Source organism: Phycodurus eques, chromosome 8 (assembly GCF_024500275.1).
Source record: "Phycodurus eques isolate BA_2022a chromosome 8, UOR_Pequ_1.1, whole genome shotgun sequence".
Classification (NCBI taxonomy): Eukaryota; Metazoa; Chordata; class Actinopteri; order Syngnathiformes; family Syngnathidae; genus Phycodurus; species Phycodurus eques.
The window spans coordinates 25609647-25635326 of NC_084532.1; the positions used below are offsets into that span (position 1 = coordinate 25609647).

Genomic DNA, 25680 nt, shown 5'->3' on the forward strand with positions numbered 1-25680 from the left:
GACAATCAGAACATTTTCTTGTTTTAAAATTTTATTCTGCATTGATGGACAGTTATGACATTTTCTATTTTTGCATTTTATTTCTCTCACGATGAGCAATTATGATGTTTTCTTGTTTTACTTGTATGATGATGGACAGTTTTTCATCTTATTTCTGCAATGATTGACATTTACAAATTTTCTCATTTTTTTAGTTTTATATCTTTGATAGAGGACTGCTGCAATAGTTTCTCATTATTCATTTTATTTCTGTAACCATGGACTGCTAATAACATTTTCTCATTTTTAATTTCACCCCTGAAACGATGGCCACATACAACATTTTCTCATTTATAATTGTATTTCTGCAATGATGGACAGATACATTTTCTTATTTTTAATTTTCATTCTCAATAATAGACAGTTATAATGTTTTCGGAGCATTGTGGGTAATTGGTTGTGACTGGGAGGGTGAGTGTCGGGGGGGGGGGGGTGTCCTGGGTATCTCTTGCGTATTATCTCGCCACACATCCGAGGGATGACGCGATAACGAAGCTGGGACACGGATACGGCGGCGCTAACAAGCAACCACTGATCCGCCCGCGAGGGGAACCATGTTGTTTGCAGGCGTAACGCTCTCCAATGTTTATTTTAGAACAGCATAACGGGGGATGGGGTATTCTGATGTAGCTCTCAAAGTGACTGACAACCTTCGCTGGCATGCACCCTGCAGCAGCAGACACCATTCAGTCAGTCATGCTTTTCTTCACAACAGGCTGTGACCTTAAAATAAAAAATAAATGGGAAAAAAAAATCGCTTTCCCTTTAAGATACAAGACCAAGCTATTAATAAAAATATTTTCACATCAAACAAGCACTTTCTGTGCTGCAAAACCACCGATTTTCCTGTGATGTGACAACGCTAAATATATTCTCTTTGCTTGCTGGAGACATATTATGCATCCGCAATGAAATGTCATTGCAGGGTGTATTAATAACAGGCTTTTGTTTAGCTGTTTTTGTCAAAAGACCCCGAGAATCAAGAAATATACCGCGATACCTTCACTTACGAGTGTACTTTGTTTCGGAACCAAGCCCACAACTCTATAAATCGTAAAACAAATCAATTATTCCCATTAAAATGAATTGAACTCCCATAAATCCGTTCCAGCCCCAATAAAATCCATCACAAGTTTTTCTTTTTTCTTTTTTTTTTTTTTTTTTTTTTTGTTACTGTGCAAAGAATAAGTGGATGCATGGATGGTTTTTATTTTTTGTTTTAAAGCATTGTATTGTAGAAAAACAATAAAACACAGTAAAAGATAATGTAAAGAAATACATTTAAAAAGTTTTAAAAAGTGTAATTACAGTACGTACTGTGGTATTCAGGTTTTGGGTTTGTGCCTTTAAGGGGCGTGGCCTCGTGAATGACATCAGGAGCTGGAGTTGGGGTTGGCCCAACAGCAGCTCCTTGAGAGTGGTCTCATTTTGTGTTGTTGTGTAGCGTTTGACTGTTTGTCCCCTTCAATACACGACTGAAAGTGCATCAGCGACTCTGGCTCTCCTTGCCCACAAGTAAGGCCGTGACAGTACCTTAAATTACTTTATTTATTTATTTTTTTCACTTTACTCTAGCTCACTTGTAACTCCAATTTTGGCCCACAACGTGATTTGTTTTCATCTGTTAATAGAAATGCAAAGGGACTTTCTGACTGGTTGGCAAGCACTCCAGAGACCCAACTATTTGTCACTTTTCCATCACATGTCCCCTTCAAAGTATCGGCTTCGGCAACCACACAAGCGCAACTGCTGCACTCTTTGCAAAGTTGCACCACTTCATTGTGGTTTTCAATTAACCACAAGTCTTGGTCAAACGGCATTAAAGAATGGATTGCGAAAGGGACGAACAACAAAATGCTTCCGTTTGAAATACACAGTAAACAGCAAAGGGCAAGCGCATGTTGTAATTAAGAAACTATAATTTGAACGAGGGAGTGAATATAGAGTGCTTAGCAGATGTATTGGACCACCCATCGCAAAAAAATAGGAAGAGGAATGCAGCTGAAGTGAAGCGCTTTAATGTGGACTCTTTCAATTTTTGTGAGCTCTCCACCTTTTCACTTTTTGAAACTGACTGCGAATAGCAAAAATCCGCAGATCATTGATGCCCAATATTTATTGGCACTTAATATATATATATATATATATATATATATATATACTTTATTTTTTAAGCCAAGCATTTCTTGAATAAGCTTGGATAAGCCATTAATCAGAATATTCGGGGTTAGTTCCTCCCCAAAAAAGAAAACCCAAAAAGAAAAATGAATTTTAAAAAATTCAGGGAGAAATTTGAAAAATAATAGAAAAAAAATCAGTGGATTTGTGAATCCATTTAATTGAAATTTAACAACAACAACAAAAACTTACATTTCAACTAAACGACATAAAACTGGTGGTTTGTCGCCTACTAATTGTATGGAATATGCAATATTTTCCACAAAAACGGCATATTTTTCCACAGTAATGTGATATTTTCAAACTAAATGATACCATAAAAAGGCTATAATTATCTAAAAAATGCTGTATTTACCCAAAAATACCATTTTCCTCACAACAATATTATATTTTCCCCACCCCAAAGATGCAATATTTTCACACAAAATGCTATGTTACCATATAAATCTTGTAATTACAGTACAAACTTAACAAAAATTTTGTTAACATTCTGTTTTCACACAAAAGGCTATATTTTACCATAAAAAAAGCTTTTACCCCCAGAAATGCAGCATTTCCCCTAAACAAATGCTACAGTATATTTTATCACCAAAAAAAAAAGCTATATTTTCACCTAAAAACTATGATATTTTCCCTAAACACTGCAATGGTTTCCCATTAAAATGCAACATTTTCCCACACAAATATTATATTCTGCCATGCAACAACTATATTTTTGCAGAAATACTTGTTTAAGACAAAGCTGTTAATTTTTTAATTGTTCAATTGTTTTCCTGAATAAAACAAAACTTTTAAAAAACATTTTTAAAAACACCCTGAAAAATAGGTCACCTTTTTTTTTTTTTTGCTAATTACCCCACATTACATTTTCATTTGTAAAGAAGACTCTTCTTATCTTCACCCACAAGCAATATGTCGGAGTTCTTAACAAATTCTTAGCAGTCTGTGCACAAAGACAAAATTCTCTTTGCACGCTAAGCGCCGTATTAAACACAAACTCCTTCGTTAAAGATGTTTCCCTGACTCGTCATGAGCCCTTGTGCCCAACGGACAAACGACACTGCACTGCGTCCTCCCGCACACACACGCACACTCTCCTTCTCTGAAGTGGATTGACATATTGCTCTATTCAACCACTTTAGCGGTTTAACTTCCACGTTGCCGCACCGACATGCTTGATGGCATTCAATTTACTAACTGAACGAGCAGGGATAACTCTCGGTGGCAGGCCCCGCGGTGTTACGTAAGAGTGCGGTGGATCGACGGGATCGATGGCGACTCGCGAGGGTGTGTAGGGGGGTAGGCCTTGTGTAAAGCTCCCCCCGAACCGCTGGGATCTGTGACTGAAAATCAAAGATGTTAGCGATATACAGAAGCAAAGTGAAATATGGACACAGTCAGGTTAGCCAGTTCTCCCCAGGTCATCACTTTATGTTATTTTGTTACCCGCTCTTTGGGCCCGTAGAATGGATTATTATTTTTTTTTTCTCCGAGCCTGGGTTTGATCCAGCTCATTATGGCCCAGTTAATGTCCTCGCTGATGGCTCTGCAGAGACGAGTGGAGGGAGGTGAGGCGGAGCTATTTTGTGTCTGAGATGAAGCGTAGATGGAGGGAAAAACTTATCCGCAGGGACTGCGTTGCCTGGCCATGGAAAGCCTTTTTACACAGTGCCTATCTGTGTTTATGTGTATGAGTGGATTACTGTTGACAGGCCAGAAGACATCTGCTGTTTAATTGGTTGAACGCCTTCGATTTCTTCTGATTTTGAAATATATTTTTTCCATACAAAATCAGAGGGAATGTACTGCACATAGTTTGTTCCAGGCTCAAACTGTCACCATCATGAAACCTTGATTAACTGTACAAGCATCAGAATTCACTGTCACCCATCTGTCTAGGATACCTGCTTCTGTTTAGGTATCATTTGGGCAAATTGCCTAGTAGGAATCTGTCACAATGTTTCCTCAAAATAGCTGCTTTAAACCAAAATGGAGGACTTCCTGTTCAATTTTAGGCATCTTACCGAGAGACTTTTTCATGCGTCCCGTTACGATAGACATGTCCACCAAAGTTGGTGTTGATCGGTGAAACTGGCGTCTGACCCCCTGGAGGCTGCTAACAAATAAGAAATGGCAGATTCAAACCAAAATGGCCGACTTCCTGTTCGATTTTGGGCTCACCTGGGCGAACCACGATTTATTAAAAATAGCTGCTTTAAACCAAAATGGAGGACTCTTGTCTAATTTTGGGCATGTGTCCGAGAGACATTTTCGTGCATCCAGTTATGATAGACAAGTCCACCAAATTTCGTGCCAATTGGTGAAACTGGTGTCCGGGGTAATTTTTTTGTTTGTTTGTCTTTTGTTTTTTCTTGTTTTTTTAATTGAATGAGAAATGACTGTTACAAACCCAAATGGCCGGCTTCTTGTTCAATTTCAGGCATGGGTCCTACAGACATTTTCGTCCATCCTGTTATGGTGGGCATGTCTACCAGATTTCGTGTCAATTAGTGAAACTAGTGTCCAGGGCCGATTTTTTTATTTTTATTTATTTGTATCTATTTTTTTCTCTCTCTCTAACCTTTCAAGTGCTACCAAATGGGTTTTGTGGGAGTTGTGTTCAGGACCCCTAAAATCTATATCACCAAGAATTCTGCTCACACTCATTTATTGATTGTGACCTCTTTGGTCTCTCTCATGAATATGTTGACTTTTACTCAGAACTACTCACTGCCTGAACTGTTTCGACACATTATTTATTACAAAAGATTCACAAAAATATCACCCACGCATAATTTGTCCGACATACTTGACGTTGTCTTACACGCTTTTTCTCCACCCCACCCTCTCGATTAAGGTGCAAAGGCGCTTCTCACTATGGGCTCTCGGCGGACAGGAAGCGGCGCTCACAGGAGGGCGAGTGCACGGACAGCACGTCGGAGCTCACCATCGCCACGCTGCCCGGCGACGGCCCCACGTCCGCCGCCGTGGCCCTGTTGTCGGACGAGGCGGGTCTGGTCAACCCGGCCTTCGACGCCAGCATGGAGGAGCACAGCCAGTCGGGCAGCACCAGCAGCCTGGCGGCCCGATGCAGCAGCAAGAAGAGTGAGTGTGAGTTGCGCATCTTAAGAAATTCAGCCCCCGAAGCCGGTTTCACCTAGCAACATGGAATTTGGTAGAAATGTCTGTAATGAGTAGGCCCACAAAAACGTCTCAAGAACCTATGGCCAAAAATACACAGAAAGTCTGCCATTTTGATTTGAAGCAGGCATTTTAGTTGTGCAAAGGCACTTGTGAAAATTTGCTCAGTAGCCCGTCTTGTAATTTTGGGAAAATTCAGCCCCCTAAGCAAGTTTCACTGAGCAACATTAAATTCGGTAGGCCCATCAATCATGAGTGGATGCATACAAATGTTTCAAGAACCCATCCCCCAAAAAGACAGCAAGTCTTCTATATAGATTTGAAGCAGCCATTTTAGCGCTGCGAAGGCCCCCCGTGAAATTGCCTGAAAATTTGCTTAGTAGCTGCTTTTGTAATTTTGGGAAAACTCAGCATCCAAAGCCAGTTTCACTCAGCAGCATGAAATTTGGTAGGCATCTCTGTCATGAATAGACCCACACAAAAAAAAAAACTTGAAAGACCCTGAATCTGAAAAGACACAGGAAATCTGGTACAGTATTTTATCGGTTTGAAGGCCCTCTTGAAATTACTTTATACGATTCTTAGGCCAACTAAATAAACATTTTTGTCCGTGGGCTTTACCAACACCCCCCAGAATATTGGGCAAACTCAGCCCCCGGAGCCAGTTTCCCTTAGCAACCTGAAATTTGGTAGGCATGTCTGTCACAACTAGACTCACAAAAAAGTCTCAAAAATGACTTGAAGTAGCCATTATAGGGTCCTTTTGTTCACTTGCAGGGATGTTTCAAAGGCTAAATATTTCATCTGATGGTTAAAACATTTAAAGGAGAAATTCAAGTTGATAGCGATGGAGTTTAAATATAGCCAGTGCTAGCATGCGTTTAAAAGTGACATCTCCCACCTGGACGCCGTCAAAAGTCCCTGCCCATAACTTGCGCATTCGGTCATCGGGGACTCCAAATGACGTCACACGGCACTTTCCACCGCGGGCCGTCGGCACCGTGCGCGTCACCGACGCTGAGCAAGCTGTCACGGCCAGAAGCGACCGCAGCTTTTAAAGAATAATGTGGCTGTCAGGAGCCATCACGTCTCCTCTGCTCCGCAGAGGGAGCGGCGATGTCGAGGCCACGGTGAGGGGGGCTGACGCTTTCAAATTTCAGTTTCAAATATATCACTTTTTCTCGCAAGCTTTTAAAGAATTATATTAAGCGAATAAAGTTGGAATCTTTCAAGAACAAAGTTGTACGGGGTGTGTCATAAGAGTTCCAGGACGGTTGTCATGAAGGATATATTAGAAGCCCTTAATAAAAACCACAAGCTTCAGTGTGGGCCAGACCATCAACCAACACATCTACAATGCAATCCTGCCAACAATGTCCTGAGCATCTGACAGTTCCTGGGCGAGAACAACATCGCCGTGCCGGAGCAACCTTCAAGGAGACCCGTTTTGAAGACGTGGATGACATCAAGATGGGCGTGACGACGGCGCTGCGAGAATCCCGCAAGAATCGTTCCAGGACTGTTGGGAAAGTGACTCCAAGGGGAGGGGGCGGGGGGGATTACTTCGAAAGGGAAAACTTGAAATATATCTTGTGTGACACCAGTCCTGGAATTTTTTTTGACACGCCTCATATATTTTGGAGAAATGAATTTAAAAAGAGAAAACATGTTTTAATATTACAAAAAATACAACTTTATTCAAGTAAGATTTCTTTTTTTCCTCAATAAAAAGTACTTTTTTCAAAAATTTCAAAAATTATTTTTATAATTATTTGATTTTTATAATAATTTCAAATTTATAATTACAAGATTGAAGTCATAATCTTTCAAGAATAAAGTAGTATTTTTTTTTCGAAGTTCTTTGTCACAAAATATTCTTTTCTCACATTTTTATTGTACAGTTGTAAATTGTACTACTAGAATATTCAGTCTTGTGAAAGTAAAGTTTAAAACTATTGCAAATAATTTCTGTAATATTTTCATTTTTATGAGAAAAAGTATATTTTCAATTGGAAAATTCACATTTTACAAGTTACAACTTTTTTTCTTATATTGTAATGTATATATCTTTCCTTTCAGTCCACCCCTGAGACACCGTACAAAATATATTAAGGTGTTCAAAGGTGTTAATATGATAATTAGGTTCATCACAGGCTCCAGAAAATGCTTGAATTATAACGTTTTGAATAAACCGCTTTATTGCAGTTTCTCAGGGCGCATCATCGGACGTCGCCATGACAATGTGCACGCTACGTTACATCATGCTGCAGTTATGCAAGCACAGCACAGATTGGATTCACTAATTGCCGGGTTGTGAGCAGGTCCTGTTCACGCTAGAACAGATGCATCGCTCGGGCTTGTTGAACGCAGTTCCACAAGTGACGCTTAAACCTACACCGTGGACCGCAGGCAAAGTCAGAACGCACGGTACAACGCATTTTAACCTTCCATTTAGGTCCGCTTTGTGAACTTGGATAAACCCGTGACTTGGGTTTACGTTTATGTAATACACTCATCACCTCTGGTGTCACTGGCGTGTCATTGGAAGAGAAATGCGTCAATCATTATAACAGCACTACGGATTAGTCTAAATAACCTTCGGAGGGCAGTAACTCAATGTGTGTTATTATATGTAAAGTTTGAGGAGGCACATTCCCTTTGTGACAGACTTGGAGTTGGAAATTCACTTTTCGACACCAGTGGTGCCGTTATAATGATCAACATCTAATGATGGTCAAGCACAGTCCATTTTGACCTTTCAAATAAAACGAAGTATTTTTGGACCTACAAAAAGTTGTAATAATATTTCGGCATTACGTTAAACTCAGTCGGCATGTATTGTTCCCCTTGCCGTCGTGACTTTGGTTTCCGCTTACATCCTGCCTGACTTTTCTGTCACTATTGATCGGACGGTAGACATGTCAATCATTATTGGTCTAACTACTATCAAATGGTAGTAACTAATAATCTGTAATGGTTTATAAATGGTTCTCACAGGTTGACCAATCGGTTGCAAGCCACTGCAGCCCCTTTCAGACATGTCCAGACATGTTTGCCTCCTCTTGTCTATAAAGTTCCTCTCACCCTCACTCTTCAACTTTCTTGTCCAGTGCGGAGCCGTTCTTTCCGGAGGCTCAACCGGGCCTTCAGCGTCCTGCGGAGGACCAAGAGCGGCACCGCCGTCAACCACGAGACCTCGGAGGAACGGGACAACGCCAGGAATTCCAGCGTGCCACAAGGAGGTAGGGATCAGCAAGGAGACCCTTTTTGGAATCCTTGTGCTTGAATGATGAGCTTTAAGGCCTTTTGTCGATTTTTTTCCTACAATCTCAGCTCGTTTGTGGCCATTTTGGTCACGTACTGACCTTGTGTGTCATTTTTATTATTTTTATTTATTTTTTATTTTACGGCATAAAGGTTTTAACTAACATCAGTTCTTGTAGCGAGTATAAAATATCTTTTTATTTTTTAACCCGGTGATTCTCACAGTGTCGTACGTGTACCACTTGTGCTTCGGGGGGTCCCTCTACTTGTATGCCCCAAATAATCTTGAATTAAATGTTCAAACTAACGTGATAGTGGCTTAAACATTTTTTTTTTTTTTTTTTTAATCTAGTATACCCGCGACCCTAGTGAGGATAAGCAGTAGAGAAGATGGATGGATAATCTAGTACAATAAATTTGTTACATGCAATTCAGTTGTATTTAACTTTAAAGTACAACATATTTGGAGTACATTTTTTAGAACAGTTAGTTTTTTTGGTCATTATGGGTGTATTTGGAAAGCTAAGAGCCTTTTTGGAAACTAAGACTATTGCCAAAGCTCCTCCCTTGTCCAAAAATTCATTAATGATTTAATCTGGTAGAAAATAAATAAATAAATAAATAAACTTTTCAAGTGTTGAGTCTAGAAAAAAAAAAACATTTTCCCAAATTGTGTGATTAAATCCAGTAAATAACAAGGAATTTAAAAAACAATTTTTCATGGGTTTCAATTGGCCAAAAGTGGCCCAGATATAGGCAAAAGTTACAATTTGATGAAAACGGCATATTATTGATTTATTTAAATAGAGAGGAAGAAATTACACAACCATACAAAATTACGCAACACTGAGAGTTTCATTACATTTACATTAACGCAGCTAAAATGGTTAAGGAAAGAAAAGAAAAAAAGCAGCCAAGGTGCACACAAATGCAGATCCCAGGGTTAACTGCCTCATCTGCACTTTACGATTCCCCGAAGAGCATGTGCATGTGTATTAGTGACGTCCCCCCAGCCGTAACAAGGACGGTGACACGGCTCCGAGGCCAAGCAGATGTTCCTTTTAATAATTCAGCTGCACATTGCGTAAGCGTTGCATCGCGGGAGGCGAAAACCGATGTCCGAAAACCAACATCATGGGAGAATAGCCCCGTCACGGTTTTGATGGAATATCCCCGGGGAATAAGGCCCTGTGCAGCCCGGAAGATTCATTAGTCTTCAGTGATAATTACCTTTAAAGGGGACAAATGTAAAATTGACTTTTCAGTGTTTGCATGGAGGGCGGCATGATGAGGAAGTGGTTCACACATTTCGCTCACAGTTGTGAGGTTCTCTGTTCGAATCTGGGCTCCAGCTCGCTCAGTGATAAATGAAGTGCTGCATCCGTGAGTGAAAATACACTTCATTTCTGTGAGGGCTCATTTGTCTTTTCAGACTTGAAAACAAGTAGTCGCACTTGGTAGTCACGGTAACGAAATCTGTACGTAGCATTCGTGAATGAGGTGGAAATGACAAAAGTTCAAATGTGCATGTAAAATAGTACATTTTAACAATAAAACAATCACTCATTATATCGTGTTATTTATCGTTCTTCTTAATTAACAATGAACTAATTATTTAGTAAAAAAAACATTGTTAGGATATTTATTTAAAATACAGTGTATATGGACCTTGACCTGCCGCGACGTAACAGAAGCCGACCTAAAAAGGTTTGTAATTGCCTATAGATGCCACAAGATGGTGGCAAAGCACCTTTTTTCTATTAGACAAGGCTATGGCCTGCATAAATGGAGCTCCTCCCCTCACTTTCTACATTGTTTCTTGGCCTCAAGATGCCACAAGGTTTTTTATATTAGCCGTAGCTTTGCCCTGAGCACAAAAACGAATAGCTGAGCTTAGCAAATAGGTGGAATTGCAAATGGCGAACCGCAAATATACGGGGGTTCACTGTCAATCAATTTAATAAGATAAATGAATATTAAATGAATACAGTACATTGGAATTAACTGATTTAACGCCACAAATGTTACAGGACTCTTGACTCACCCATCCTGTCGAGTGCGCCATAATTCTTGGTCCTTGGGGTATTTTGACAAAAAGCACTTCACAGATATGTTATTAAGACGCCTGGGAACTATTTTAAATAAAAAAAAAAAAAAAAAAGGGCATCACATTTTCTTTTAATATGCACACCCCGGCAACGGTACGGCACATCTTTGAGGGAAGGATGACAAACGACCGGAGAATGAATTGTCAGTGGAGACGCTGATTAAACATTCATAGGCAGAGCGGATACAAGCAGAAACACAAGAGAGATAACAGCGCAGTCTGAGAGGTGAGCAGAGTCGGGAGTCTTACATAATCGTGGCGAATATACTGTACGCTCTCCACCCTTGAAGCAATGCGCAGGCAAAATATTGACTCTGGAGCGGAGAAAGTGAAAACGCGAGAGGGGGTGGGGGGGGGGGCGACAACGTACCGCTGAGGGACCGGGAGAGATTTTTCGTCTCCAGCCGGCAAAACAGAAATAAAAGCAGGGATGCATCATTTTTGTCGTTGAAGGGCCGCGGCTGCTGGCCAGAACCCACCTTCGTCACGCCACGATGTGTCAATTGGAGAAAACTAACAATTAATTTGTGTTTTCTATATGCAGTGAACCCCCCTTATGTTGTGGGTGATATGTTGCAGACTCAAGCACGATAGTTGAAAATCTGCGATATAGAGACATATAAAAAATACATTTTTCAAATAGTTTTACCCATCCCACACACATTTAAAGTTATTGAAACACACTTTTTTAAGTGCCTGTTCTCACGATCTCGCACAGTTAAATTGTCCGTTTTCAGTTCATGCGAATGCCTCAAATGTGTCATTGATAGACTGGGTCCCCATTACTGTATGCTGTCAATCCTGCAGAGCCAAAGTGCAACACCAGTAGTTTGTCTTCTTTTAAGGAAAAAAGTCCAATATCAATAATTTGTCTTCTTTTTAGTAAAGTGCGACATCAATTGTTTTCTTTTAAAGAAAGTGCGGCAATAATAGTTTGTCTTCTTTTTGGGTAAGTGCAGCATTAATATTTTGTCTTGTTTTTAGGAAAGTGTGAGATCAATAGTTAGCCTTCTTTTTAGGAAAGTACAGCATGAATAGTTTGTCTTCTTTTTAGGAAAGTGTAAGATCAATAGTTAGCCTTCTTTTTAGGAAAGTGCAGCACAAATAGTTTGCTAGGAAAGTGTGACATCCATAGTTCGCCTTCTTTTTAGGAAAGTGTAGCATTAATAGTTTGTCTTCTTTTTTGGAAAGTGTGACATCAATAGTTTGCCTTCTTTTCAGGAAAGTGTGACGCCAATAGTTTGTCTACTTCATCGGAAAGCGCAACATCAATTGTTGGTCTCATTTTTAAGAATGTGCAGCATGAATAGTTTTCTTTTTAGGAAACGTGGTCTACGTGTGGAGTAGATGTGTGGCTATAACATGAGGCAGTTACACTTTCTGTATTTCACTCCATGTGGGAAATCAGTATGCCTCTGTCTCTACCGCACTGAAAAATACAAACTTTTACACCCCTAATTCATGTAATTTGCATAATTTCCTGAAAAGGAAAGCATTCTAATTCTGAAATTAGATCGGCATTCTGATAACAGATGACCAGTGTATTAAAATTTACAATGCATCCAAATAAAGTCTATCCAAAGTGAAGCGTTGCATGCATAGCAGAATGGAGGCTGTCTTTGTTTCTTCCCAATCGGGGCTTGAAAATGCTTTGTTTCACAACAACACTGGCGTGTAACAACGGTGGAGATTTGGACTTCAGCTCGTTCCCATGCACATTGCATACAGATGTATGTGACTAATCGCACAAACATCGAGCGAGGACAATCAGCCAAGCGCCTTTTCCTTTTTCTTGGCGCGTACGAGTTTGTTTGAGTAACCTGAGGGAGTCGAGACAGCTGCTCCGCCATCTTCTAAAACTTATTCTCATTACTTCCTCTCCTGTTTAACTTGGCTTTCAAAATGTCGTTGTTTTTTTTTTGCGCTGTACAGCTGGACTCCAACTTTTTGTCTTCTTTTCCTCTGTCAGTGTTCGCCCTGCCTCAGCTCCACCACCTGATCCCCGACGGGGAAGTGACCAGTATTAAAATCACTCGGGCGGAGCCATCCGAGCCGCTCGCCATCAGCGTCGTCGGCGGCAACGAGACGCCGCTGGTGCGCATCCTCATCCAGGACATCTACAGGGAGGGGGTCATCGCCCGAGATGGACGCCTGCTGCCCGGGGACATGATCCTCAAGGTATCGCCACAACACAGTATTAAGATACATAAATACGGTGGTACCTTGACTTCACTTGAGTTTTTTGATTTGTGTCAAATTTTGTATTTGTGTGTTTGACAGTCCCACATACAAATACAAAAAGGAACACACTCGCAAGGAGCATGAAGGAAACGCTCACACTGAATAGTAACCACGTGGTAAAAGGCCAACCGGCGCACAGTCAGAGCTCCTGATGTCACTCGTTAGGCCCCGCCTTCTTAAAGACACACAACGTGTTTGTGACTTTCGGCTTAATTAAAATTTTTTTTAAAAAGCTTGTTTCTTTACATTCTCTTTTATTATTTTATTGTCTTTTTATATTAAAATGTAATGTTTACAATACAGTGCTTTTTTTTTTTTTTTAAACGTAACAAAAAAAATGTAGCTGTTGAGTTGATGAAATGGGATTCCGAATAATTTCGACGGGGGATGTTGATTTGATATACGTGTAAATTGAGTTACAAGCTTGATCACAGAAATTAAACTCCTAAATCAAGGCATCAATGTACCTAATACACGTATTGCTTTCAAATTGATTCATACATAGATATATTTTAATATAATAGATAAAACAGTCTGCGATTGGCTGGCGACCAGTTCAGGGTGTACCCCGCCTCCCGCCCAAAGATAGCTGGGATAGGCTCCAGCACACCCGCAATCCTTGTGAGGATGAACCGGTACAGAAAATGGATGGATGGATGTATAATATGGATGAAGATCTGTTAGATTGTTAGATCTATATTTATTGTCTTTATCCAAAATACTGTTTTATCATTCATTGATTTTCCGTTCCGCTTATCCTCACTAGGGTCACGGGCTTGCTGGAGCCTATCCCAGATATCTTCTGGCGAGAGGCGGGGTACACCCTGAACTGGTCGCCAGCCAATCGCTGGGCACATAGAAACAAACAACCATTCACGCACACATTCATACCTAAGGGCAATTTAGAGTCTTCAATCAAGCCTACCATGCGTGTTTTTGGGACGTGGGAGGAAAGCGGAGTGGCCGGAGAAAACCCACCCAGGCACGGGGAGAACATGCAAACTCCACAGAGGCGGGGCCGGGATTTGAACTCCGGTCCCCAGAACTGTGAGGCAGAAGTGCTAACCACTCGGTACACCGTGCCGCCGCATATTATACATGTAAAAACAAATATTTGGTTTTGTCTAAAAAAATATGTATCGATAGATTTAGTAGATAATTTTTTTAAACTGTATATATATATATATAAGTTTTTAGAAATGTAAATATCCTAAATCACAACATCAATAGTTATGTAAAATATATTTCAACATATATAATTTTTTAAAGGCATAAATATTTGCTTTTTTAAATAAATTAACAAGAAGAATAGTCATAATAATTACTTCATTATTAAATTAAATTCAAATCATAAATACTGGTTGTTTATTCCACATCATTTAATGCATTTCCTGAACCTGTCAGGTGAACGGCATCGACATCAGCAACGTGTCCCACTGCTACGCCGTGGCCACACTAAAGCAACCGTGCCAGCTCCTGCGTCTCACCATCCTCCGAGAGCAGCGCCACCGCTACCGCCACCCGCACGTGGCGGGCATCGCAGGGGCCCACCCGTCCCACGGCCTGCCCCACCACCACCCCTTCCGGGACGACAGCGTCCACGTGGTGCTGAGCAAAAGCGCGCCGGACGAGCAGCTGGGCATCAAGCTGGTGCGGAGGCCCGAGGAGCCTGGCCTGTACATCTTTGACCTGCTGGAGGGCGGGCTGGCGGCGCGGGACGGGCAGCTGTGGGTCGGAGACCGCGTGCTCGCCATCAACGGGCATGATCTGCGCTACGGTGCCCCGGAACACGCTGCTCTGCTTATACAGGTTGGTGGAGAGCAGACAAACGGGACAAACACAAATGCAAAATGAGAACACTCGCAAGGAGCTGCTGAAAGAACATTATGCCTAAGTCTTTGGCTTTTCCTGTTTCTCTCTGATGCCACCACAAATTATTTTCTTCTTCATTATTTCCTATCGGTGAAAAAGTTTGAATTCATCTGAGAAAAAAGCAGTTATGTGACTTGGTAATTGTTGCTCTTTTGGTTAGCAACATCATTCAATTCGAGTTCTATTGTTTTTATGTGAACATTAGCGTCTATGAACCTATGGTCATTACTACCCGTCAATTGGAATTGGCGTCCACTATTTGAGGAACTATGGTAGTGTTCCTATGGTTCTGTTTCCTTGTGGTATTAAAGGTAATTGTAGTGATTTGTGATAATTGTGTTGCTGTTGTCTACATTTGATTGCGCTTAATTCCTGACGGTCCCATGCCAGTCATCGGTGGTGCGTTTGTTGGCTAATGGCGGTTAATTGCCGTTAAGTCGTTCAGGGTCTCCTGGCCTGAAGTTCCTGCCTGTGCAGACTGGCTGACTGGCTCTAGTGGGTCTCCCCATTGGTCTCCTTTCAGGCACTTTCTGACAGAGATTAACAGCCAGCGGGCCTGAGATTAAATTAGGCCAATTAAGGCAATAATAGGCCCAGGACTGGCTTATTAAGGAGTTGAGCTCTATGCTGCAGAGACTAGGGGCGACTCCCACAGGAGGTAAGGAGACAGAAACAGGCAGTTAGTCGTCAGGCAGAAGTGTGAATAAGTGCATACGAGTGGCAGGTCACCAGATGGAAAATGCAAATAAGGCTAGAGTCATTTAAAAAAGTATCTCGTGTGTATATAGAAAAGCTCTCATACCACTATCCAAGCCAATAAAGGAAATGCCAGAACACTTAGCCACTCACTCACTTTTGCTCCTAAAGGGAGTGACTTCAATAAGAAATGAGACTCAATTATATTACCACAAGCTATTTTAGGCTGAGAAAAATGCCATGGAAGTAATGAAAATTGTAATTATCCAGTAGCTTCTTAGATGTTAAATCCGTTTTTTTGGTCATTATTTTGAAAAAGATACCATAAAATAAACATATGACCAATGCCAGTTCAACCCACAAAATATTAGGTTGTGTTTTAAGTGGCATCTCTCATCCTATGCTAATGTTAGCCGGATAATGGATGATGGGTGACAAATGGAATCAATTGGGCGACATGTACCTCTTTTAACTTGTTTGAATTCTACCAATGAATGTCTTATTATATTGCCACAAAATATTATGTCATCTTTTACTCAGCTAGCTAATATTAGCCTGCTAGCTGAGGTTAACGTCAGGAATGGCATTGATACGATGGGCATTGATACCACCGGAAGCCCAGTTCTTATCAATGTGGTCAGTATTTTAAAAAGGTACCATAAAATAAACCCATGAACAATTTTTTTTATGCTGCTGAAACTAAAAATATGAGTATTTTATTCATGTTTTTTCAAATGTTCTCAGAGCAAGCCTAACATTTACTGTCTCGTTGATATTGGCGGGGTTGGCGCATTACCACCACTAGCTTGTTAGAAGTCTTAGAAATGAGTTGATTCTTGGGGAAATGTACTATAAATCTATGAATCCCTTATTATGCTGCTGCAACAAAAAAGATATACATTGAGTTGTGTTTTCAGGACGACTCTATGGCTAAAGCAATGTTAGCCTCCTCGTTGACATTAGCATGGTCAGGAATGGAATTGATAGGAAAAGACGTGCCGCCACTAGCTTCTTGTACAAATCTGCTTATTAATTTGAAAATTTACCATTGAATAAACATATGAAGACCACTGTAACAAAAAACTAAATATTTATTTGTGTTTTTAGGGCATCTTTCAGGCTAACAAACGTTTGCTGGCTAGCTGATATTAATTAGGTGACCAATGTACCACCACTAGCTTGTTTGATTTTTAAAATAATCCTATGAAAGTCTTAAGCTGCCACTGTAAACATTAAGGCAAAAAATATTCTGTATTCTTGTTGGCAGTTTGCTCATGTTAGCTAGCTTGTTTAAATTCTAATGATTTGCTTGTTATAAGTTACCATAAAATTATACACACAAGTATTCCTTAGCACCTGTCCTCAGGATAAGAGGCATAGCATGCGATTTCAAGGTATTTGTCACTCCCAGTTGTAGTTTACTGTAAAACTGACACATAAAACAGGAAGAAATTAAACTTTGTATAATTAAACACCAACATATTCAATCAAACTATATTATTTCATCAAACGAGAAGTCTACTAGCTCAAAGCTAACATATATGCAAAACGGCAAAGACAGGCTAATGGAAATTAGCACCGATGAAATGTTCAACCCAACCATATTTTCCGTATTTAACAAAGCTTGTGTTATTTCGTCAGGCTAGCGAGGAGGGCGTCCACTTCATCGTGTCGCGTCAGATCTGCTTACCGACACCTGACATCCTCCAAGAAGCTCCGTGGGCCATGGACGGCCCACCGCCGTATTCCCCCGTGGACATTGAACAAACACTTCTGGTCAGCTCACACACAAACACACACAAAAATAACAATATCTAATGTGATTATGGACTTCAAATGTTGTTATCCTCATAGGACTCGTGCCAGAAGCCCGCCTGCTACGAGAAGACGGTGACGCTGAGCAAGGAGCCGTACGACTCGCTGGGCATGGCCGTGGCCGGCGGCATGTCCAGCCGCGGGTGGGACCTGCCCATCTACGTCACGAACGTGGACCCCGACGGAGTGGTGGGCCAGGAGGGCTCCATACGCAAAGGTAACATCAGTATGCACCCTTTGTGCTGAAAGCAATTGTCAATCCAATGAAATAAATTGCACCAGACAGGGATTTGTGCCGTAGTCTGATTGACGAACACGCGTTTAATTATGAGAGTTAATCGTGCGGCGGCGATAGCTCTGCGAATTGTCTCCGACCGCGAGGCAAAACATTAGCATTAGCATAGCACCGGGAAGGAGGGGAATTGATTGCGGGATCATTTAATGTCACGGCAACACTCTTGAGGGAGATTTTGCTGACTCGGCTGTCTTTAATGCATATTAAGGATGTCGTTGACCCTCCGTGTATGAATCTCTCTTTTTGGGATTATGAAGGGTGAATGGTTCATATTGCTGCATAATCCATGATTGTTGGTCTTTCACCTTCCTGTTATGTGCGTTTCTCAGGAACAGCGCTAATGTCCATGGGTCAATTTGACCCCAAAATTATGATTACAAAAAAAAAAAAAACTGGATAAATCTTCTTCTGATGGCCTTATTTTCTGTTAATTTCTTATTTTAAATATATATTTGTTAATATTTGCAAAAACCTCTCCATACATGCTATTTAAAATGTATTGAAAAAATTGTCAGACGTTTCTTAATACAATTTATTTTTCTTCATTTTAGCAGATTATTATACATTAATTCCCAATTAATTTCATACACAGACAAACACACTATTGGCTAAATATTTTTTATTTGTTTTTGCTTTTTTTTCGATAGCATTTGTTTGATTTGTGTTTTTTCTTTTATTATCTGTAAAATGTTGCAATTCTGTATTTTGTATTTTCCCGTTGCCCTGCGGAAACTTTGTGCGTCCAAGTATGATAAATTGGTCTGTTCCCATCTTTGGCTATTGGTCTGTTCCCATCTTTGTTGGTTAATTTAAAGTTCTGAAAATAGTTTGAAAACAAATCTATTAACTCTCTTGAACGCGTGACCTATCTGTGAAGGATTGTAAAACTCTAGCTCTTCCCCTCAATCTGCAGGAGTCGTGTGGCATTTTATCGTCTGGATGGTTTTAATGAGTGAAAATAGTTGTTGCATGTTAAATGCAAAGTGTACTTATTTCGCCTCAATTTAACAAGCACTAATAAAGTGTGGAATATTTCAAATCCAGGAGATCCAAAAAGTGTCCAAAACTGGAAGAAAAAAAAGCATCTCGAAAATCATAACCATTTCATTGCAAATATTTGACATTATTGAGCCAAGCAGAAAACTACTTTTAACCTTTTTTCTTTCTAATTTAAATGGGTTAATGTAACCAGCAACATAACAGGAGGCCGAATACATGTTCTTGAATATTTGCATACGCTCACACAGCAACATGTCCTTCAGATGCTAGCTCAAAAGCAACCTTTGCTCTTTTCAAAAGCACAGGTGGCGCTCGGCTTGGGCGCATTTGGACGTTGTTGAATAATTCATGGGACTCACACTTTCCCTTTGTCTCCGCCCCCCGCCCCGTAGGCGACATCTTGCTCAACGTGAACGGCGTGGATCTGACGGGGGTGACGCGGAGCGAGGCCGTGGCCAACCTGAAGAACACCTCGTCGCCCGTGGTGCTCAAAGTCCTGGAGATGCGCCCCCCCGACGAAGGTCTGCCGGAGGGCGAGCTGCCGCCCTGCCTTGCGCCCTCGCCCGACAGCAGCACCAAGAGCCCGCCGCCCAACAACAACGACTACTCCCCGCTGTGGGTGTCGTGGCTGCAGCTGCCCAGGTTTGTTAGTGCTCCCTATAGAAAGTCATTTCAAAGACATGTTAACCAATCCGAAACTCAAATCCAGTGAAAATCCACGATATCGAGAGACCATATATTAAAAAAAAATACAAAAATAATGCAAAAGCCAAGGTGGGATTGTAACAATACTTTCTCTTACAATAGGTTTGAAAGCTACACGCTAGTTAGAATAGCATCCGTTTGGTCAAATTAATTAGCGTATGCAATTGAATTCTGTTATTCATATTCTCACCTTATGCTTTGGCCCATTTCTTCTTCTGTGGTTATCATTAAAACAAAATTCGCAATAAAGCCAAAGAAAAAGCAAAAATCAATATGTGACACACCCACATTGACTCACACCTCAAATTAATGCTAATGACAAAGGCTGTCTGGCTCCGTAAATGTTACGTCCATACGTTCTTTTTTGATAATTAAATGACCCGTTTAAGGACGTACCATCCCCTTCCACATGGTCCCACAGGCATCTGTACAGCTGCAAGGACATCATGCTGCGACGGAGCATGTCGGGCAGTCTTGGCTTCAGCATCGTGGGTGGCCAGGAGGAGGTCAACTGCAACCAGTGCTTTTTTATACGCTCCATCGTCAAGGGCACGCCGGCCTACAACGACGGCGGAATAAGGTAAGATGCAAGTCATTTTATTGTTTTATTTTTTTGAATGTGGATTATTTACAGATGTGTGCATGCGTTCAGGTGTGGGGATATCTTACTGGAGGTGAACGGAAAGAGTACGTGGGGCATGACCCACATGGCGTTGGTACGTCTCCTCAAGGAGCTTCGAGGACGGATCACGTTGACCATCGTGTCCTGGCCGGGAAGCCTGATGTAAATGGACTTTTGAGTGGCGCCCTTTTGAGACTGGACTTGTTTGTCTCTGGAAACATGGACACGGAACCCTCGAGGTTCTACCACTGTAAATGTCAGGTGTGTAAAAAAAACAAAAAAAAAACAACAAACAAAAACAAAAAATGCCGATTGAAGCACTTGTACTACATCTGTTTATCATACAACACGTTGCCAAGTAGTTGTCTGTGTCGTTTGACTCATTGTTTTCACATTTAAAGAAAATAAAATGTGTTCATAAGCTGTTTAAAGATACTATTGAAATAATTAGGTAACTTTGTGGAGGCCTTACTCATTTTCTTACTTTTAAGAGATTAAAAAAAAAAAAACTGACTTGGTTGCTGTGTATCGGTCGGTGGTCTGCGGAAGCCGTCCGGCTTAGTTGTGCGTGTACGCTTCGGCCCGTGTCGTATATCTGATATCGGTATACTTGGTTCAATGGTCAATAAAAGTCATGTGTAAAAAAACACACTGTCAGCAAAGTTGCTCACTCTGTGTTTTATTGTGTATTTTATTTGTTTTTTTTTGTTTTGTTTATATGCGCATGTGTGCGTGGGCCGTGCGTGTGTGTTGGTGCTTGTTGAAAATTGGAACTCTTGTACCCCACAGGCCTAATTATTTTGTTACATATTTGTATATTTTAGCATTATTTATTTTTGGATCGCATGGGTTTTATTTTCCTGGTACAGGAAATTTAATTCGTCATGATAATGATTATTGCAATACCCCAACAAAAACATTTGAAAAATATACATTTTAATATATTATTATTATTATTGTTATTATTATTATTAAACTCAAAGAAAAAATGTCCAGGGTCCAAAATATTTTTGCTAGATTTCTTTGTATAAAAATTATTATTATTATTATTATTATTATATTACACTAATACAGGGTCACACACTAATACAGTAGTGGTAGCAGTAGTAAAAGTAGTAGAACATCACGTTTTTTGCATAACTTTTCCAGGGTCCACAAAATTACAAATGTATTTTTATAGAACGTAAGATATAAAATTACCAAGCTGAATTTTTATATATTGTATCTTACGTTCTATAAATTATATTTTGGACACCAAACCATCCAACTTCTTCCAGCAGAAGTATACCACCTCATGAATTTTGTGTTTGTCATGGCGAGCACGTGTATTTGGAACAGTCCTGGTATTACCAATACAGTACCAATATGATTTTCTGCAAAATGCGTCTTCCTCTTTGACTTTGGTGTTGCAATGGGATCAATGCGCGAGGGTGATGCTTCCCGTGCGCCGCCAAGAATGCGCATTGAGGAAACAGGTTATCTTAATGCCCTCTGCCCGACACTGACAAATCCCATACCCACGCGTGATGTATGTTTCCCATATGACAGCAATGAAACTTAATACCTCATCTTTGCAAAACTGGAGAAAAGGATTTAAACTGGGTTTTTATTCCATCTCTTCCACCAGAGATAAGACCCAACTGAGCTTTTGCAGCCTCCCTTTGACCTTCCAGGCGCAAATCAGCATTACCACTCGACCCAAAAAACTCCTGCGATACCGCGACGCAGACGGTCCGAAGCGGGTTGGCTTCGGTGCTGAAACGAGCGCCTGTCGCCACTTAGGAAGCGGGGAACACCTGCGAAAACACAGCTGACCGCACAGAGAACAAGGCAGCACTTTCACACGCGGGTCCTTCCCGCCGCAAGTGCTGAAGTGGGGCTTGTTCACAAAAACTACAAGCTACCAGACGCTCACAAAATGGACACGAGAATAATTGCTACATGGTCTGACTGCGCAGTGATTGGCTCACTCTTCATCGTTGGACGAAATGCAGTGTCAGAAGTGGGATGCTAGTAGAGTCAGAAGTGAAATAGGTCAGAAGAGTGCTATGATTAATGAACAGAATTCTACTTCCCACTTCAGACACTTTTGTCAACAAAAGTCTACGAACCTACTCCACGTACAGTATAAGCATATAAGCATCCCACTTCTGACACCATTTGTTACAGATCTCCAATAACAGTCCCACAAACATTCATTAAAGACCTGTACTAACGATCCCACTTCTGACACCATTCATTTCAAACGTCTAATTACGTCCCACTTTAAAACCTTTCGTCATACAACTCCACTACACCACATGTCCCATAACTCCACTTCTGACACCATTCATTCATTCACCATTCAAGCCTCAAATAAACATCCCACTTTGAAACTATTAGTCGCTGAACCCTACTCACATCCCACTTCTGACACCGTTTGCCAGGGCACTCTACGAACATCCCGCTTCTGACATCATTTGTTACATCCCCTTCTGACACCATTTGTTACAGAACCCTCGAACCATCCCACTTCTGACACCATTTTACAGCCCTCTCAAACTACCCCACTTCTGACACCATTTGTCACAGAATTCTACTTACATATCCCACTTCTGACACCATTTGCTATACAACTCTAGAACCATCCCACTTCTGACACCATTTGTCACTGAATTGTACGATTTGTTACAGAACCCTCGAACCATCCCAGTTTTGACACCATTTGTCACAGAATTCCACTGACCTATCCCACTTCTGACACCATTTATCACCAGCTGGAGACCTGAACTGTGGACATTTTCCAGGTAAAGGATGCTTTTTTTCCCCTTTCCCCTGGTTTCCATCCTTTTTTTTTCGGAGCTTCTCATCCTATCCGGTTGTCTCTGGAGGTTAACAAGCAGGCGCTCCCCCTGTCAAACACTACATATGGAGGGCGCTCGCGCCAGAAGAACCTGCTGTTCCTAATATCCCGGTGGGAGAAGTTGAGCAGAAGCAGCAGCGGGGTGTGGGGGAGCAGAGATGTTGCACACGTGTGTGTCGGCAGAAGGTAAAAAGGAAATGATTCATAAAAGACGAGAGAAGAGAAAGTCCGTGTCGGATGCGAGGCCTTGGCCGATGGAAACCGAAACACATGAGCGCAAGAGCAATTAGGGAAACAAGCAATCCAGGGGCAGCAAAGCCATCTTTTTTATTTTTACCCCTGCCTTGGGCTCGGTCCGCTTGCTGACCTCGGCCGCATGTAAACCAAAAGCTGAAGGTGGGAGTTCGCAGACGGTTGGTGACACGGCAACGAGGGAGGACGGGACGGATGCCGCGACTGATAAACAGCAAAGCGGAGGCGTAAACCGTGTCCCGCCCGCCTTATTTGGACATTTGTAGCGTTGCAGCATATCGAGGCGGACACGGGCAAAGCCGGACCGAGGACACGAAACAGAAACAAGACAAGTTGAACTTGTGTTTTGTTTACGTGTGGACCACCCCAAAGTCCTTTCTTGTCAAACTGTGTGTGCTGGATTTGGGTTTGTTTGTCCGCAGTGTTGCAAAAGTCCAAAATGTCATATTTATACATCGTTGCTGATAGTTGAATTTCTTTTTAATCCTACTTATGTTCCACTTTTGACACAATTTTTTGCAAAACACTTTCAATCATCCAACTTCTGTCAGCATTAATCACATAATCTACTAACCATCCCTTTTCTGAAAAGATTTATGACTAAACTTCACTAACCGCTGTTCACCACTGAATCTATCCCACTTCACAGGACACCAATAACCATCCTACTTCTGACACCATTTATTACAGAACTACACTAACCGTGCCACTTGTGAAACAATTTGTCAGCAATCTCTACTAGCTGTCCCACGCCTGACCGAATGTATCACGAAACTCTCCTTGCTGTCCCACTTCTGACACCAATGATCACAAAACTCTACTGACCACCTATCACAGAACTCACCAACTAACTAATGAGTGAATCATCCTATCACTGACACCATCCAACATCTGACACCATTTATGACAGAACTCGACTGACCACCCCACTTCTGTGCGTCTTTTGAGAAATGTTTTTTCCCCAAATGTTGTTGTCAAATTGCTCAACCTTAGGGCATATACGACTTCAGTGTTTTGTACAGTATATTTTATCAAGACTACAAGATCAATACTGAAAATAAAAATGAATGGTTGTGCAATTTGTTTATTTGCTAAACATTTTAATCCCCAAATTCAACTTTGTTAGACTTTCTAATGGTTTAGCTGCATCAAACATCAACGGTTTAGACCATTTAACAATGAAGAACTCTCGAAGAACTCTTGAACGTCTTAAATCTCGACTTCTCCATAAAAAATGCTCGATTTTAAATCTCCTGCTAAGACGTCTTGTGACGTTTAACACGGTCTGCCGAGCAGCTGCGGTCCTCTGATCACGAAACCGATCATTTCTTTGGTGTGGGTCCATTTAGGCACTCTATTCTGGGCTCATTCAATCCATTCACGTTGGCAGCCAGCCCTTCTTCACACACACACACACACACACACACACGCACACACACACGCACATGCACACGTGTACACAAGATTTGTAAGACCCAAAGAGAACAATGCGAGCGGGAGTGTAGTAAAAATGGTGCTGGCATCACAAGTTGGTATTTCTGCTCTTAAATTTACAAAGCTGCTCCCGTTTGAGGCTGTCTGAAGACGTGCAGGCAGGAAATAACCGACTTGCAAAATGTATACTTCTCAGAATAACTTTCTATTATATCATACGACGTAAAGCCAAAAATATGGTTTTCACGTAAAACTAGATCAAATATAAAAAAGAAATTGCAAATAGCCTGTCTTCTTGCGCCCATACAGAAATGTAAGGGGAACAACAAACCATCCCACTTCTGACACTGTTATTGTCCTAATTCTGACACCATTAAAATCCCAACATAAATTGCTGACATCATCAAGGGCCCTGTGAGGACAAATCTGAAATCTGATTGGTAAAAGTAACTTTTTGCTAATATAGATTAAGTCAGATCAGACAGCACAAATGACTCTTGGCCTTGGGCAGATTAGGTTGACACGGCAACACATAGAGGCTGAATTTTGATTGGACAAAAACAAAAAAGTACTGGAAGAAGGGCAGCCATGAGAAATGCTACAAAATGAAGAATATAAACCATTGTTGGTAATAAATGAATACAATTTTAATGGAACAAATGTAAAAATATCGGTTGTAAATGTAGGTCGGTGCTTCCTTTAGTGTTTGTCAACACAATTTTATTTAAAGAGCACAACCTCACATGAAACAAGTGCTGTACATAAATACAAATCGGACATATGGCAATTGAGCAAAAAATAATTTAGATCCATCCATCCATTTTGTGAGCCGCTTCTCCTCACTAGGGTCGCGGGCGTGCCGGAGCCTATCCCAGCTGTCATCGGGCAGGAGGCGGGGTACACCCTGAACTGGTTGCCAGACAATCGCAGGGCACATGCAAACAAAAAACCGTTCGCACTCACATTCACACCTACGGCCAATTTAGAGTTGTCAATTAACCTACCATGCAAGTTTTGGGGATGTGGGAGGAAACCGGAGTGCCCGGAGAAACCCCACACAGGCACGGGGAGAACATGCAAACTCCACACAGGCGGGGCCGGGGATTGAACCCCGCTCTTCAGAACTGCGAGGCAGACGCTCTAACCAGTTCCCAACCGTGCCGCCAATTTAGAAACAA

At 41.2% G+C, this 25680-nt stretch overlaps 1 protein-coding gene across 3 annotated transcripts in view; it reads left to right on the top strand.

Moving 5' to 3' along the window:
- lnx1 (ligand of numb-protein X 1) overlaps nt 1-20636 on the top strand; it is a 43299-nt gene extending 22663 nt beyond the window's left edge. For 2 of the 3 annotated variants that reach the window (XM_061683153.1, XM_061683156.1), the window contains 9 exons: nt 5075-5328; nt 8469-8600; nt 12699-12907; nt 14375-14779; nt 17180-17314; nt 17393-17570; nt 19040-19289; nt 19774-19932; nt 20005-20636. In XM_061683153.1, coding sequence (XP_061539137.1) covers nt 5075-5328; nt 8469-8600; nt 12699-12907; nt 14375-14779; nt 17180-17314; nt 17393-17570; nt 19040-19289; nt 19774-19932; nt 20005-20140 — 1858 coding nt within the window. In that variant the 3' untranslated portion in view covers nt 20141-20636. The remainder of the gene's footprint in view (nt 1-5074; nt 5329-8468; nt 8601-12698; nt 12908-14374; nt 14780-17179; nt 17315-17392; nt 17571-19039; nt 19290-19773; nt 19933-20004) is intronic. The other variant, XM_061683154.1, reaches the window with a different exon arrangement.
- Nucleotides 20637-25680: the final 5044 nt, after the last annotated feature.